The sequence below is a fragment of the Molothrus aeneus genome, chromosome 1, assembly GCF_037042795.1.
Source record: "Molothrus aeneus isolate 106 chromosome 1, BPBGC_Maene_1.0, whole genome shotgun sequence".
NCBI classification, from domain to species: Eukaryota; Metazoa; Chordata; class Aves; order Passeriformes; family Icteridae; genus Molothrus; species Molothrus aeneus.
The window spans coordinates 40062186-40080124 of NC_089646.1; the positions used below are offsets into that span (position 1 = coordinate 40062186).

Genomic DNA, 17939 nt, shown 5'->3' on the forward strand with positions numbered 1-17939 from the left:
GATGCTTAAAGTCAAATCTGTCTTATGATATTCAAAACAATGGAACAGAGAAATATGCTAAACCTCAACCAAGATCACTGCATTATCACATTTCAATATTACCACTCCAACATACAGTTGTAGCTTTTTATTTAAATTCACTACATACATATGATGACGTCAATAAATAAATTTAGGTCTATCATTTTTAACAGTGTTCCTATCTGGAGAACACAGATATTCCACTTAGTTCAGCTGGGTAAGTTATTACCAAGAATTTAAAAATCAATTTTAAAAAATCTTAAAGACTCCAAAATAATAGACATTAATTTCCATTTAGAAAAATTTATTTTATTTTTAATTATTAAAAAAACCCCAAACACTCCTAAGAAAAAGAAAAGTCTTATCTACAGATAATTTTGTGAGCAGAAATGAACTCTTTAGCTCCACATACTGTCTACAAAAACAGTAAAAGGTAATTATAACAAAGCCACAATGGTAAAAATCAACACAAATGTTGTAAAGTCTTTCTTGCAAATGTATGAAAAAGATGCATTTGATTTAGAGGTTTATTATTCTGGGGATAACAACACTGTACGTATACTCCAAAATTTTTCAGTTGATTTAATCTCTACTCTCATTTCAGATTAAAGTTTAATCATAACCAGGTATTTCCAATGTTGGAGACTTCTTTAGCAAATATTTTAGAATTAACAGAAAACAACAGTAACTGAAAGAAACTCCTTCCGTTTTATTTTATCTCTATAAGAAACCTGACCGAAACCCAAAGCTAACCAATACCAAACTACTTTGTGCCACTTTTCATTTCTTATTGTTCCATTTCATACACGCTTAATAAAACAGATTTGCATTAATGGGATTTTTTAGTACCTAGCCAAACACTGAAAATTGCATATTCCTGCTCTAATTATGATAATTGCAAGCCCTGAAGATTAAAACTTAAACCCCAACTTTTAAAAGTCAGTTAGTTAAATTAGGCAGCATCTTATGTGAAATCCTTCGCAAATGTGTTGAGAAACATTGCCAGAGGCTTGAAAATACTTTAAGCAGATTGGCACTTACAGGCAAGAATCCAACACTTGAAAAGGACAAAGGATGCGCTCTGACACTTGTAGCGTAATTTTTTAATGTTTAAATGTCAATCATTACGATGAAGATTTATCACTTTTATTTCTTTATGGAAGCTAGCATTTAGGGAAGTGAACACACCTTCCAGTTCTCTGAAGTTCAGGTCCGGCATGATGGCCTTCTTCTTTAAGATCCCTTCCTGTAGGAGTAGATCCATTTGGAAATTTAGGTGCCTTCCTTTTCGCCTACAGAAGAGACGTGAGGGAAAAAAAGGAAAAAGGAAAAAAAATACTTTGAGACTGCTTTTACACTAAAAAGTATAATTAAAAGAGAGTGTGCACAAATCCTATGCCTTCCACACCCGTTTTCACATTCCCAGCTCATCAGCAGTCCTCCATTTTCCAAACCAATCTTTTGTTGAGAACAGATGACTAGAACTGTACAACACCACCCAGAAGACTTATTAGTACCTTGCACAACAGTATTCATCTTCCCTCTACCTATAAGAAATAGATTACTGAAACACAATGAAACAAAGCCTAGATTTTCAACACACAGTAGAGGCTCGACCATGAGACAGGAATCTTTAGATATTATTTTTCTTCAACCATTTACAGAGCAGAAACATTTAACATGTATCAGAAACTGACCTCTTTTTATGATACACACAGTATTTAGTTGAAATATAAATGAGAAGTAATTCCCCTGCTGAGCAAGCTGCTTACCAGCTCCTCATAAATTTTTCAGCTGAGCCTGCCTTCCAAAAAACCCTGAGCCCAGCTTATTTTGGAAACAAGTTACATGGTAACCTCAGGCTACTCATGAATAGACTGCACTGCTGTTACCCCATTCTATTCCACCCACTCTGCCAAACCACCACAGGACTCGACACCAATGTCAACCTTCTGAACAAAAAGCTCTGAACAAAAAGTGGGTCCTCTGCTTTTGATCCTGGAGGCCCAAATTCCTTTAAGTTTTAAAGAGGGAGGAGAGGAAGAAGGACCACTCCAAGGACCCACTTTCCTCAGCTCTCATTGTAAGCCTGCATCATCACAACTGAGCAGTATGATCAATTTGTATCTATTTCATAAACATTTTGTTATCAGTATATGCTACACAAAACACATTGAACACTGTAATGAATGCTGCATGCAAACAGAAGTTCTTACAATAATTTAAATATTCTTGCTGACCACTGCTAGACTACTCACAGAATTTGGCTGTTACCCCATTCTATTCCACCCACTCTGCCAAACCACCACAGGACTCGACACCAATGTCAACCTTCTGAACAAAAAGCTCTGAACAAAAAGTGGGTCCTCTGCTTTTGATCCTGGAGGCCCAAATTCCTTTAAGTTTTAAAGAGGGAGGAGAGGAAGAAGGACCACTCCAAGGACCCACTTTCCTCAGCTCTCATTGTAAGCCTGCATCATCACAACTGAGCAGTATGATCAATTTGTATCTATTTCATAAACATTTTGTTATCAGTATATGCTACACAAAACACATTGAACACTGTAATGAATGCTGCATGCAAACAGAAGTTCTTACAATAATTTAAATATTCTTGCTGACCACTGCTAGACTACTCACAGAATTTGGCAACATGAACTCAAGTACAATTTCTCACCAATTCTTCCAGTTCCCACATGAACTCATTTCAGTATTTCAAAAGGAAATATTGTAAGTAAAATTAACTTAACAGCATAGCAGAGAACTGATTAAGGCCTTTTCCCCCTTCTTCATTTTTTTTTTTTTGGTAACTTGAATGAACAATCAACTTTTTCTTGCAAAATGGATGTGGGGACTTCCCTGATGCTTTACAGCCATCTGGATAGGAGCCAGCAGTGTGGCCAGGTGGCCAGAAAGGCTAATGAGATCTTGGCATGTGTCAAGTAGAGTGTGGCCTGCAGGACAAGGGCAGTGATTGTCCCTCTGTACTCAGCAGCTCAAATCCTATATTCAGTTTAGGCCCCCTCACTCCAAGACAGACTGGACCTTTTTTTTTCCTCTTACCTGGGAAGGAACATTTTTTGGTGGCTCAATTCGTATAGATGGATCCCACTCTCCTGGAGGCAGGACTGTCACTTGGTCTAAAAACTCATCAATTCCTGACAACAAATCATTTCGGTCTTTTGCTTTATAGGCAACATCATGGAAAACCTACAAGAAGAAAGTACTCAACACTTATTTTTATTTTATTTTTTCTGAAAGAGGAACTGATTAGCATTATATAATGATTAAACTTGATTAAAAGGTATGGAAAATATTTTGTAGGTCCTCAAAAGTTTGGCTTTTACTTTACTTGCATACTTTTAAATTCAAAACTACTGGTATGCACATTCCTATGGACCACAAGACATGGAAGTTTTATCTTCAAACTCAAAACTAATATTGTGGTAATTTCTAAAGTTAAATGAAAGTTAACCTTCGATTTTCAGGACATCAAGTTCATGTACTATTGTCTGACTAATTCTGCCTTACAGCCATTGTACCACTATGCTGTGCTAAATCATGACAAAAAATACTTCAAACAAGCTTCAAACCAAACCACAAGCTTTTATTAAGAATAAGAATGCATTTTTATACATCTACCTTAATTAAGTTTAGAAGACTGCTTAAAAAGCACAAGAAAGCAATCCTACTAAAAAATCCTATACCATTTTATAGACTATTACAACATGAACTCCAAGATATATTTTATACACACAGGGGGAAAAAATGCTATTTTACTGTAAAACTGCTTGTAGAAGACGATTTGAAATTGTTCTGTACATTTTAAACCTGAACTGGTTTTCTCCAAATATCATTAAATCTGATCATTAAATCTTCTAATCTTAAAATAGCTCTCTGAAGTCTACTCAGGTCTTTTTAGACCATCAAATAATTGGTTTTTTTTCTATTTCGGTGATCTAGACTATTCCTAAAAATCAGATCAGCCTATCTAAAAAAGATCAGAAGCTGTAACTTAAGCTTTTAAAATTCAGTTCTCACATTGAACAAAAACTGTATTCACAGACTTGTTACCAATTGCAAAATGACAAATTTCTAGTTTACATTACCAAACTTCAAATTGTTCTAGAGTAAAAAGTACTTGCATTTCTGCTAGATAACCTTAAAAATTATCAGCAATTCAGTAGGTGGCGCTCAATGTGAAGTCAAAATTAAAACATCCTAATTTTGCTCAGTAAGATGGCATCACTCTTAAATTAAAAGTCCTGGTTCCCTCCTGCGGTCTTTAAAACCAATAGGGCTCTAAGCACATGACTTCAAAAGGCTATTAAAATCCTTATTTTATTTCTTTGATCTGGCTTAGATGAAAAAAAAAATTATGATGACTCAATTGCATGCATTTTTAAAATTTTGTTTCCTGAGCACTTGCGCAGCTGCTTCTGTCCTTTCTGACATACAGTGGTTCATACCAAATGCAGTTCTATTTAATAGTTCTGATAATAAATTTAACATAAAAATGAAATCTATACATTAAGGCCAAATTTTTTTTCAGAAATACATTTAGGATTTCAAGACAGACAAGGAGAGAAGTTAATTTACCATTATCGACTTCACTAACACAAAAAATAATTAAGTTTACAGTTCTTCATTTAACTAGTTTGAGGTTTTTTCTTTAACCTACTACTCCAAATCATTTACTGAAATCAGTTGGTAAATACCTCATTCTAGACTCTAACTACAAGCATTTAAAACAGATCACTCACGTCATCTGTCATAAGTGTTGCTATTGATCGTCCAATTTCATGGTACTGTGGACATTTTCCTACTGGTCCCAACAACAAAAACAAAAACCTGTGGAGAAAGTAATACAGGTGAGTATGGCTGACTCATCTGCATGTATTCAAAAGGGGGTTTTTCAAATTAATATTTAAAAGAAAATTTAGTGGTGAAGTAAAAATCCCATTTTTACTGCTTACGATCTTAAAAGACTGCTGCAACACTGTGAAAAGATTCAGCTTAAAGTCATTACTGTAAGGAACTCAAATCCTGACCCAAAATTACTCAGATATCTTCTTAATTAAGCCTAATTTTTCAACTTCTTCTAATGTCTTGAAGACTGTAGAAATCCACAGACTAGAGCTCAATGAATATTTCCTCTGGATTCTAAGCCTTTCTGACATTCCCAGTAGCAAAGACCCCTTAAGTGGCAGCCTAGGAGCTCTATGACCTGTCCTACATTCCCTGATGATCACCTTTTCATGGGAGTTCAACCCCCTCACCTGCTGTGAGTGGCCATGGCACACAGAGGATGAACCTACTGTACTTCCTGCAGTACACTTGAGCATACTCATATAGCCTATCCTAGTCTTGTGTCAGTGGAAAGGAAGGGAACTTGGGTATTGGAGCACCTATAAAAGTAAGTGACATTCTGGGAAGCTGATCCAATCTGGGGGTTGAGTCACAGCATATATTAGCAGATCCTTGTGCAGTAACAGTGCCTAACATAAAACTCACCAAAACATTGAACAGGAATAACATGTTATAAATTCAAAAGGATACAAACCAAAGAGTGAACCTCAGTTATTTGTTTCACAACCTTCTTCCTATATTTCATGAAAATGACATTCCTAAGCACAATACATCTGGAAAAAATAGCACTTTCTTCCAACTCATTGTACAAAAAGGTCACTTCTGTCTCCTTTCAAGTTTACTACCCTAACTGAAAACAAGAGTGCATCTTAAGAATCCCAGTATGCTATTCCAGATCTGCAAGTCCAAACCATTCTGAAAACTTAGTACAGAATAGATTCAGCTACAGTAATCAGTATGCAGAAATTTTGGAATTTCCCAAAAACATTGAGTACTCCTGTCAACTACTCTCCAAAAATTCTCACATATATGTATTTTTGCCCTTCAATAGAGTGTATAAGCTGAAAATCATGAAGATAAACAAACACTTTGATCATTTTGAAACATTAAAAATCCACCAAAAAACATAAATACAAATGTATGGGCAAACACCACGGAACAGTCCAATACATCAATGTGCACAGAAAATGAATTGTTATTCATGATGATTGATGAAATTATCTTCTACCTTCATCATGAGACCTGTATTTTGAAATTTTGAACATCTGTGGTAAACATACCCACAAGTATAGTGGTGAGACCCTTGGGACTGGGGAAGCAGGGGTGACTGCACCAGGCTGGATAGCATACTGCAGACTGAAAACTACTTCTCTATGTATTAGCTGAAGATTGACTACTCCAGTGTCAATCATGTAGAATTGGGCATATAATAAAAAAATTGTTTTTTCACCACCTAAGTCATTCATATGCAGAGCATTTGTATAAAAAGAACAGATGTTCAGATTAGACAGACCTTCAGACCTTCAGTGTGCTCTTCCCCACTGACAAGCTGTGTCACACCAAAGGGAACTATAACTATCCTCATGCCCATCTTCAAAATGTCAACACAAACTTGGAAGATTCATTGCTTTTACTCCAAATCAACTTTCAGTTTCAAATCCTACACTTGCTTAAGACAGCATCTTTACATGTATATAGATGTATATATGTATCTGTGTGTGTATATAGAGATATATATAAAGATATATAATGCATTCAGAGAATTTTGTGGCAGATCTCATTCCTTCAAATTTTGCAGCAAATGACTGACATAATGTTAAACAAAACTCTACATTTTTTGAGCTTAATACAGTGTATATAAAAATTTACAGCTATCTGAGATCTTAAATATTATTATCCTATTCATAAGTAAAGCCAGAATTTCCAGGCATTTATTTACCGTGTAGGAACCGGAACCTCTGTGAGACCCGAGAGAAGCACAGCAGGGGAGAGCCTCACAAAAGCAATAATAGGTCTTTCTAAAAAATCTACTTCTCCCACTAACACATTTGATGCTTCTGCTCCTGAAGGAATTTTCCTCATGAAGTTCATATCAACCTATTCATACAAAGATGAAACAAGTGTTTAATCCCTTACATTTCTTAGCAGAAATTCCATAACATAATTATGTTTATCAGAATTTACAAGACATTTATGCTACAAAGAAAAATTAAAAAGCAAATTAAATATCCCACAATACAGAAAAGACAAACACATTTAGAAAATGTCAGCCAGCCAGCCAAATAATAATAAACTATTTTCTATAAGTTAGAATTACTAACACCTAGTATATTCTAGAAGACTCCAAACTGCATAATCACCTTTCTAATATTATCGTGACAAACATTCCGTGATCGGACATAAATTAACAAAATCTATGCACAATTAAGTAAGGAGAGTTCATGTAATTACACATGGTTTCTAGAATGCAGTAAGTTATTTCACAGCCGTGTATTTCAAGTATGTCATAATTTTGAAAAATAATTTGTATTTTCATACAAATCATAAAGAATATGATGGCTGAAAATCTTCACCTTCATTTCTGTACATAATTACAGAAGTGCATTAGAAAATGGTACAGCACATGAACTCTGTGTTCACATACACACACACACACACAAGCACCAGTGACACTGCTAGCTAGAGAACTTACAGATGGCCTCTTGAGTCCCACACCAAGTGTGCCACAACTACAGTGCCAGGAGGCTGACTCCTGTCCAACAGGAGACAAGGCAGGTGTACACAAGGACAGGCCAAGCAAAAATATATAAACTGTGACAGAGGAGCAGGAATATATGGCACCTGCCATGATCAGATCAGAACTACAGTGTAAGTTAGCTTTCCTTAAGCAAAATTATTTAACTTGGCAAAACAATTTTCTTACAATATTTCACAGTATAGATGACACTTCTGACTGAACTTTATAGTAACAGCCACAATGGAACTTGCCCAGCAAATTTAGATTATGAAAGAAATATATGAGATTTACAGTAGATTTTTTACAAAGTTTCTTTTAGAAAGTGGTATTACGTGTTACTAATGACTAAGATGTACAACAACTTTTGTAGAGGAAACTCAATATATATATAAAGCAAATTCTACTTAAAAGCCCTCTTCACAAAAAAAAAAAGGAACCAACAAAAAGTTCTATAAAAATAAGTTACAACAATGTACAAAACTGCTTTCAGAAGAGCCTTAATAGCAGATGTGTAAATATCTCCATCTGCATGAGAAAGTACAGCAGCTGCACTCTTATGTTACCAAAATACTGAGAAGCATTCCGCTGGGAAGAATTTTAAAACATGTGACACATTTAGCCTAGATCATATTGTGACACAAGTTATCTCTCAGTACCTATTTCATGCGTACACTGGTACACATGTCTTAGTTGTAACTAAGGGGGAAGTTACAACCAGCACAGTTTTTGTTACATAGTTAATTGATGCTAAACACTAAGGTGTTTAATGTTACTTACCTTACTAAAATCAACAGTACTGTTTTCTCTGCTTCCTCCTGTCCCAGGAGCTTTAACATCTACACTTTTCCCAGTGTCCAAATTTCCAGGTGCTGACTGTGGAGATGCCAACAGCCCTAAATTAAAACAAAGGAGATAAGTTCAAAATGGTGCAGGAAATGAACTGAGTGTGAAACACTACCAAAACTCAATGTGGCAGCTTGCTTAACGCAAAAGTGCACGTTATTCAGTAAGTGCCCTACATTAGTATCATAAATGCAACATTAACAAGTCACTGTGTTGTCAAAAAAATGACATAATTAAAAAAATTAGGTATTGCCCCAAATGATGGCCATTTGCAAAACAGTCACCAGAAAACATCAGCTACTTTAATTGCAGAAAAGATAACTTCTGGCATTTTAATCATAACTGATTCAGTAGTTAGGATATAGCATCTTCACTGTACTAAGAAGTCCTTGGACACCTAACGCAAACACCTCTAGTCTGCTGTGTAGCAGTTACTGTAATTGTAAAAAGTGTCAGCAAGCCTCAGGCTACAACTACAGGGAATGTAGTCAACTAAGTTAACTAAGCTGTAAAAGTAAGTAGTGTACTACATGAAGGATAGCTTGCAAACCATGCTTTCAATCAGCAGACCTAAGCTCCCACTATTCATCCAACCACGTGTTGCTATGTGGAATATACGCTTGAGCTGAAGAGTACACACAAAGTTTTTCAAGTTCAGTATACAGCTTCCCTCTAACACTTGCACCAAAACAAAACTGTGTTATGAATCCTGCTACATTGCCAGCAGCACCAAATTGCAGGTTCAGTAAAGGGTGCAAAAGGCAAGTAACCCAAGCATTCAAACACACTGAATTCCACGTTGCATCATGGTTCTCTCTACCCAATTAATATTTAAAAGCTGGTCTAGGCATGTATAACCAAGCCCAAATCCCACCTTTTGAATTACAGAGCTTTTGCTTGTTCAGTTTAACATGCACTAGAAATGCATTTGGCCTTCTTGCTTGTCTACACTAGACCTTCCAGCTGTGGTGACAGAACATGCTTCCACATGCCTTCAAAACCACATCTAGATAAAGACTGAAGCCTAAACATTGTATTACATGGAGAAAGTTTGTATTTAGGTCAAGCATCTCTCCAGCCAAGATATAAATGAAACCCTCTCTGGCTATCTTCAGGCTACTGCTCTATTTTAACTACTGCCACATAACTACTTGCATACCCCCATGTCTATTATTTCTCCATTTTGAATTTTTTTTTTTTAGCATTTCAAATGATGACCAAATTCACTTTACTTCTTCCCCATCTTTGTTTTCAAAAAGCTCTTCCAAAAAGTCATCATATCAACAAAAACATGCAGGTCCAAGCCTTTACCACTAATTTTCATTCTTACAGTTCATAAGGGATGTAAGTGGTGCAGGTGTTTTGTCCTGAAGCAAAAACCAAATCCAAGTTAATAGGCTGTCATTTCCTTCATAAATCCTAACATGCACAATGAGCCAACACAACAACAAGAAAAGCCCCAACAACAAAAAACACATTCTACTCTTCTGCTCCAAGATTTATATGTTATTCACAAGAATCGTACTATCAACCACCTATGAAATCAGCTGATTTAAGTATTTAACTGCTTAGGAGTTGACGTTTGTAGAACTAGAAATATTAAACAGTTGTTGCAGAAGAGCAGCCTAATACAAAAGTTTAGACATACAAACTTCTTCATTTTCCCCCTTCTCTGTAGCAATACAGGTAACTTAGAATGTTTTTAACTGATGAAAGATGAGTGATAATGCATCGCTTTGCATTTTCTGGAAAAACACTGTGAGCAAGAGCAAGCAGAGACTAGAACAAAAACAGAGAGACAATCAAGGAGAAGGACAGTGAATAAGGATTCCACATATTAGCAGAAATATTTATTATTTCAGTGCTAAAGTGATTCTTCTAAAAGGTTTGCCTTCAAAATTTCACCGATCAGTCACAGTCAAGGCTCACAAGTTTTGGCACTGACACAGGAATATTTGTCTGATCCTAAACCATGTGTGAATAGCTTTCCTTTCCGTCGGCCTTGCAGTTGGACAGACTGCTGCTCTCACAAGACAATACTGCTGACAGGTTTTCAGACCTGAGCAAGCATTTCCATATGAGACTGCCTTCATTACACATATCCATCAATCTGCTATTTATAGAGAAACTCTGAACTGAAGAATTAATCTTCTTTAAGAGTGAAACACTTCTATTCCAATCTCACATCAATAAAAGAACTTATTTCCCTCTCTTCTCCAGTTCAGTAGATGCAAACTCAAGGACAATTACCTAGAAGTACTTTTCAGATTGTAAGACAGAGAAATTCATTGTTATGAAGCTACTGAGGGGATCCTTAACAACACAGGGCTCTTCCTGATGTTAGTTAGGCAGATGCACCACTTGCCTCCTCTGAATAGACTACAGTGAAGTGAGTCTGGAGTAATTTGGAATAAAACCTCATAAACTCAAGTTAAGGTATTTATAACTACACCATCACTAAAAATCATGTGCTTTTTTTAGCCAACTACACTTAATACTGTGATCACAAAAATCTAATCAACATTATCTACAGAAAAAAGAAAGCAAGAAGATTACATACAGTTGTCTCACATCTGTTTCATATGAAAAAGATGAGTAATATATGAGTTCAACATCTAAGTATGACTATTTCAAAATAACTGTATTTAGAAAAGCAAAAATTATATAATACAAATCTTCTAAATATGAAGTCAACCATATTTGTACTTGAGGAAATTAAAATAAATTTTAAAAACTAAAGTCCAGTGCAGCTCTAATGCAAAAAAAAAAGTTCAAATTACTACTAGAGGGTAAATATGCAAACTTCTCTGAATCAATAGTTTCAGGAAGCAATTACTGTAAGAGGAAAGCCGTTGTAAATGTTATTTTACTCAGTTTCAAAGTACATTTCTCAGTGGACAAAAAGACCTTTTAAAACATACTTCTTTGCTGCTGTTCACAGACATTATGAAACCTCAGTGATGCTGGTGAATTAACTGTTAATTTTTAGCTGTGACACAGCTGACTTCCCAGCCCTTCCTATGGAATTCATTATTCAACAGTTCAAAGATGGGAAAACAAACACTGATCTTCAACTGATGACAAAATTAAAAAAACATTATTAAGAGAAGCCTTTGTCTAGTTGACTTACTATGAACTGACGACTGGCTGATTAAAATTAAGTGGTAGACCAAAGGTGTGTCTCTTTTCCCTCCTTTTACAGTAACTCACATTAAGTTCAGTAACCTTCCAGCTATTTATGAAAACTAAAAAATAAAAGTCTGAATAACACAAGGCAAATGACAGAGGAATGTATACAGAAAAAAAACACCTATTAGAAAATTAACACAGCTCCTCACCCTCACAGGAGGCAAACCAAACTCAATCATACAGATGTGTAAAATGTATTCAGACTGCAATATTCTGAATTACTAGAGAGGTGGTACAGACCATAACCTATAGTGGAATGAACCAGGAAGATTTGTTTGGTTTTTTTTCTTAATTAATACCAGGAAGTTGACTTCCTTGTCAGGGTTTTCTTTGACTCTTGCCTCCCAAGACAGAAATTGGTCCAGTTGCAGCCCTGAAGTCATAGTCTGAGAATGTCCTCAAAACCAAATCTAAGGAAAAACTGTATCTTTCTGTGGTCAGATGATTTCTTGAACCAAAAAAGCAGGGGAAACACAAGAAAACAAAAATATCTTCGTTTTTGGTGTTTATCATTCTCTGGAAAGACTTATGGATTAACTGGGAAATCATGCCTTTCAGATTTTTTTTTTTTATGAGAAATATCTGCATGAAGAACAAAACTGATTTGAACATGACTTGGAGATTCTAGTAGAAAGCCTTACTAGTGATGATAGTAATAGCATCATGTACTTCAGCTTCATTTATTTGCCTTCTCCTGGATTATAAAGATCTTGTGTCTGGCATGCTGTCATTCCTGTCAGAGAAATGAGAACTGGAAAAACAATTACAGCTATTATTTTACTTCTGATTTCAAAGCACGTTTGGAAGATGACCTGTGACAGAATTATCGTTACGTGAATTCTCTTAATTTCCCATAAGGAAGTCAGAAAAAGAGATTTGTGTTTGCTTTTCTGAATTTAAGTAATGATGAGGCCTCTATACTTCAACTGAAGATAAAAAACTGTGACGTAGTTTCTTTCCTTTTCAGTGACGTGGCCGCTAATGTGAAAAGGCAGATAACCACAGCCTCTTTCTTCTCTGTCAGCATATTTCCACTGTTAAATGTAACAGTGTGCTCTTATTTATTAAAGAAGTGAGGAAGAAAACAAGCAAAGCCTCAACTGATGGAAAAACCAGGGGAGATCAGTCTCCCTGCTCCCAACACACACAGGCCTAAAGCAGTCAAACTTACAAGCAGAATTTTGGCAAGACAAATTTCTAGGAAGGGAAGGAAGAGTCTGATGACCAAAAAGAAAGATGATTCCCCCTTAAAAACACAATCTGCCAGGTAGAATTGTGAAGTTTCTAAGTAGCTGGTAATTTTGCAAAAGTAAAGCTAGTATGACCGTACGTATGCAGAATGCAAATGTTATGAAACTTTTACTAAAAACATTTCAAGAAAGGATGGAAAGTTCTAACAGTTTCTTTCAACTTATCTATATACTTACATACCCTTTTTGCATATAAAGAAGAAAGGCTTTGCAGATAACAAAATAATAAATTGCTGAGCTCTGGCCTACGAGTACAAGCTCCTAACTACTGTCTCCAATTCTGCCTATCAAACACAGCAAAATGCTAATGGAGTGTCTGATGCTGAAGCAGTGAACTAATGAAGAACTATCCAGAAACAGCTGCAGGTGAACTGAACCTGATCATTTAATCAGTTAACTACTGCTGGTTTTAACAGTCATGGTTTTAAAAAGCACAAAAGCAAAAATAAAACTGCTTGAAAGCTTCATGATACAACTAAACTATGAATGCCACTAATAATTGTATCCTTCCTAATTCTATTCATATTCACCTCTAATACTTTACCATGGTTTCAGCTGTACCTATCTCAGGATATCCAACACTGGTTTAAGACATTACCTCAACCACTGACAAAACCAAAGCAAAACCTGCTATGGACTGTAGGTGAGTGAAAGGAAAAGGCCACCATTTTTGACATTTTGCTTATATATTAGATTTTAAAACCATATTCCTTTTTAATTACACAAATGAATGTTAATTAAAGAATTTTTTGCTTGCTTTAGTTAAAAGCTAAAAAGTTAAAAATGCCAAACAAGAAGACAGTCACAACTGAGAATAGATAAACATGCAGGCAGAGGTAACAGTTATCATATTTCTTTGTGCCAAAAACATCGCAGTGCAAGTGATCCAGATGCAGAGAGCATCACACATGGACAGCTTAAATTTCAATAGTTGCCTGGTGTTTTGCCAATATTTTCCTCTGTCTTCTTTTCCTGGCTTTCCTGCACTTCTAAGTCTTCCTCAGGTGGGTGGATTACTACTGAAGGAATATCATCACTGGCAGATGACACCAGCAATTCCTTGCCCTGAAGCGGGCTTGGCTGGGCACTTGTGCTTGGGCTGCAGGTAGGGCTGGAGGGTGGAGTGTTTTGAGGGGTGGTTACAGGGGTTGTACACCTTGAGGCTGCCGGGCTCCCAGCTCTTGAAGAAGGAAGAAGGTAACTGAGAAGAACTGACAAACGGCTGTCTGCTCTCAGGGAAAGATTGGAGGCAGAGAGACCTGTTCGCAAAGAGTGCCGGGAGGCTGAAAGGCCTTCCCCTGAGATAAAACAAATGGAACACCATGAGGCTTACAAAAGGGATAGATTATATTAAATTCAAACAAACCAAACAAAACCCACACAGATACAAATATGCATTAACAATTTACATAGTAAATTGCAAGCTTTATGGGCCAAAGTGTCATACTCATGCAAGTAAGATAAGAGGTAAGAGCAGATCTGATACCAGACATTAGGAAAGTCAGAAATTACTGAGGAGTACTAATTAGAATGCCAAAGATCTGAGGGAGAAGATATTATCTTAAGTCAGAGTAGGATTTGTTAACAAAAAAAAAATTATCTCTTGAAACTGACTCTTCAATTTTTCTATAATTCCTTATTCCTAATTGCACAGCAGCTGCTAATCCATCCAAAAAATAAACTAAAAAATCAAAATATTACAAGACTTGTATTAACTCCATCCGTTATGTACAAAGAATTTTTAATTTTTAAAAAGTGATCATGATCAAATATATCTAAATGTGTTAAATGCAGCTGTCTTCCAAGAAGAGTCTTGTTTTATTGAGAATTTTCCCAGGCAGCTGTAGTCTAATACATATTTTTGAAGAGGGCACAAAAATGAAATACACAGCCTCTTCTCCATATCCTCTTGCTGTGACGTACCAATAACCCCACATGGCTAAAACCAAACATTTCTCCAAAATCTCTTGTTACTTTTGTTGCTCTAGTTTCCATGTCCTACTAATTTCTTATTAAGAGAACACAGTCTTGAGATGGTTCCTTCAGACTGGAGTTTGTAATGGATTTTTCAGTTCTTCCTTAAGCAGGAAGAGAGACTGTTTATGCTCATATTAGTACTTCCATTAAAAGGTTTAGTGATACCATTTCTCCCATTTGCCACAAACACTTTTCCTGGGATGACCAGTCTCCTTGAAAACATTACTGATGACTTCTCCTACAATCCCTGAAATCCAAAACATGCTGGTTTCATGTACCATGCCATCAAACAAACAAACAAACAGTAAACTATACACATTTACTTTCACATTCATACCAAGCACTACAGAGACCAGTAAGTTGAACAACCCCAGAAAAATTAACAAGAACGAGGTGCAGAAAGCATGCCTAGGTAAAGGTCACATACATTCTCCTCCCCCCAAACAATCAAAGAGTGGATCCTACAGATACAAACCTCCTTTAAGAACAAAAGCCTCAAAACTCAACTATTAAAATATCACAGCTGCAGAGCAGTAAAGAAAATAGGACCAATAGAGCAGGTTTGGTTGCCTATAATAATCACTACAGTAATAACTAAATTCCATAAGTATACCTGATAAATCACAAACATGTCCTAACACACACAACCCCCTAAGGAGCTTAAGAACTAATATGCAAATATGCATGTTTGGTTTACCAGCTTATTAGAGGTTTACCAAAGCATAATAAAAAGAAAAGTAAATTAGTATATGCTCATCATATTATACTGGTTTCTTGTTTCAGCATATATCCCATAAACTCTTGTAAAAAGAGTATTAAGAATAAAATGCCCTAAAAAATGGAAGTGATACATGTAAGATAACTGTCAAGAAAGATTGTACCTGGGGATACAGGTGTTCAAGGATGGGCAAAACCAATTCTGTGTGTGTGAAATTTTCATGTTTGCTGAACAAAACATGTAAGTTGGGAGTTACAGGAGACATTATGCTCTTAGATCAGTTAGCTGCATTTTCATTCTTGAAAAAATAAATCTGAAACTATTAGAGAAATATTTAAGCATATATCATATATGCACTGGCTAACAAAAAAACCTATCAGCAAGCTCAGGCATTCACTGGAGAATACTCCAGCATAGGTAGCCCCTAACAAGCACTTAACTAAGTGAAACATACTCTAAGCAATGAGGCATCCTTCAATACAGAAAAGGAAGTTCACTTCAATGATTGATTCATGAAATCAGAACTCAGTTTTCATCAGAGTAAAAAATTTCAAATTTTCAGAATAAAAACATCCTTGTGTCTTAATGCAAGGCAAAAGGAAACAAAAGAACAGAGATGAAAATAGAGGGCCCATAAAAACACAAGAAAAGGAAACAAAGAACAGAGATGAAAATAGAGGTCCCATAAAAACACAAGAATACAAGTAAGCTGCTCTGTAGTACATATTGCTATTTGGAATTTGGGACTGGATGTCTAGAAAAAATTTTCAGGAACTGGTTCAAAAAAGGTATCTAAGAACATTGCAAATACTTTTCTTGGGTTTGGGATTTTTGTTCCCATTAGAACCTTCTCTACAAAACAAGATAAAAATAAACAGTGTTCTAGCTAACAGTACTACCTTCACCATTGACATAGCAAACTTCTTGTCAAATGAACTTAACAGTGGGTTAAAACACAGTAACTGTCAGCATCACTGAACTCACAATCACTAAATCTCTTGTGCACAGACTATAAAAGCAAGTAGGATCCATCTGACACATGTATAAGTTATGCCACAATGCTGAAATTCCTCAAACATTGCACATTTTATTTAAGCATATACAAAAAAAAAATTAGGATCAATGTATGTATACTACTATGTTGTATTGCACTACTATGCTTCAAAATAATAATGCATGCTATGGTATACAGGCAGGAGTAGAATATTTGAGTAAATTCAAAAATATCATCCATAGCTACACATCACACACACTCTTATTGTTAGTTCTTTGCTCATCAAGAAGGAAACACTTATCTGTTATTACCAGCTGACCTTTCCTTCATCTCCCAGTGAGAGCATCATTTACCAGGTTAGTATGAACTGGAGGCTACAACTTATCTCACCATTTCGTTCAAGCAAGTGAGGGTCAGAATGTTTCTTGCCTATATCTGCGAAAGACCGAACTAGAGGAATCCGACTGCTCAATTTCTTCTCGTTCTGATGATGGTGCCTCTTTAGAAGAGCCTCTCTCACTTTCTCTCTTATGGATTCATCCAGCTGGCCAGAGGCAATCATGCTGTCCAAAACCATATCTACATAATAATAACAAAAGAAGAAAATTATATAGGTAGCTATCACATCTCTCTTTCGCCTCACTCAAGCACTGTAATCGTATCAAATATTAAAGGAAAATCAAAATCTATTTAAAAGAAAAGTCTTCTCTTTAGCAAAACCATCTTCAAGAATCCACAGGAAATTTTCAGATGTCACTAAACAAGTAAATGTGAGAATAAGAAAAGCACAACATGCAGATCCAAGAGAGGGTATTTATTAGTAGCATCATTTCAAGAAATGTAAGGTACTAAGTACCTTGTAATTTGAGCCATTTACTTCAAATTTCAATGGAAACTCACTTTCAAAAAATGTATTTATTGTATTCAACAAACCTACACGAGGATTGAGTTCATGAAGACAAACACAATGGAAAACAGACTTACGAGAGTCTTAACCTGGTGTTCCCTTCTTTCAGAAGTATATACAACTACATAAAAGTGAAAGTTGCTATGGAATGAGAGGAATTACACAACTCCTGTCATCTTCAGATGCTCTCCTGAGACTCTTTACGGAACTTCATGTGATTCATATGCTTTAGAAGAGGAAGTATGAAACAAAGTCTAGGTATATAATCTAAAACTAACTACTCATCTGTCAAACAATATCAAGTTTCAAAAGGGCATCTCACCAGTATGCTCACACCAGGAAAGAAAGCCTACAGATCAGAGAAAATACCTACTGTGTTTCTTAAAGGTCCATTTTTTAAAAATAATAAAAAATATAAAACAAATTCATAAAAG

The 17939-nt window shown here is 35.7% G+C and overlaps 1 protein-coding gene across 1 annotated transcript in view; it reads right to left on the reverse strand.

The window, feature by feature from the left end:
• Nucleotides 1-17939, reverse strand: part of SLC4A7 (solute carrier family 4 member 7) — a 67242-nt gene that overhangs the window by 24096 nt on the left and 25207 nt on the right. Inside the window, exons 6-13 of the mRNA XM_066555562.1 lie at nt 16989-17177; nt 13845-14207; nt 8405-8520; nt 7583-7642; nt 6830-6987; nt 4785-4872; nt 3085-3231; nt 1210-1313 (exon numbers count right to left, since the gene is read on the reverse strand). Coding sequence (XP_066411659.1) covers nt 1210-1313; nt 3085-3231; nt 4785-4872; nt 6830-6987; nt 7583-7642; nt 8405-8520; nt 13845-14207; nt 16989-17177 — 1225 coding nt within the window. The remainder of the gene's footprint in view (nt 1-1209; nt 1314-3084; nt 3232-4784; nt 4873-6829; nt 6988-7582; nt 7643-8404; nt 8521-13844; nt 14208-16988; nt 17178-17939) is intronic.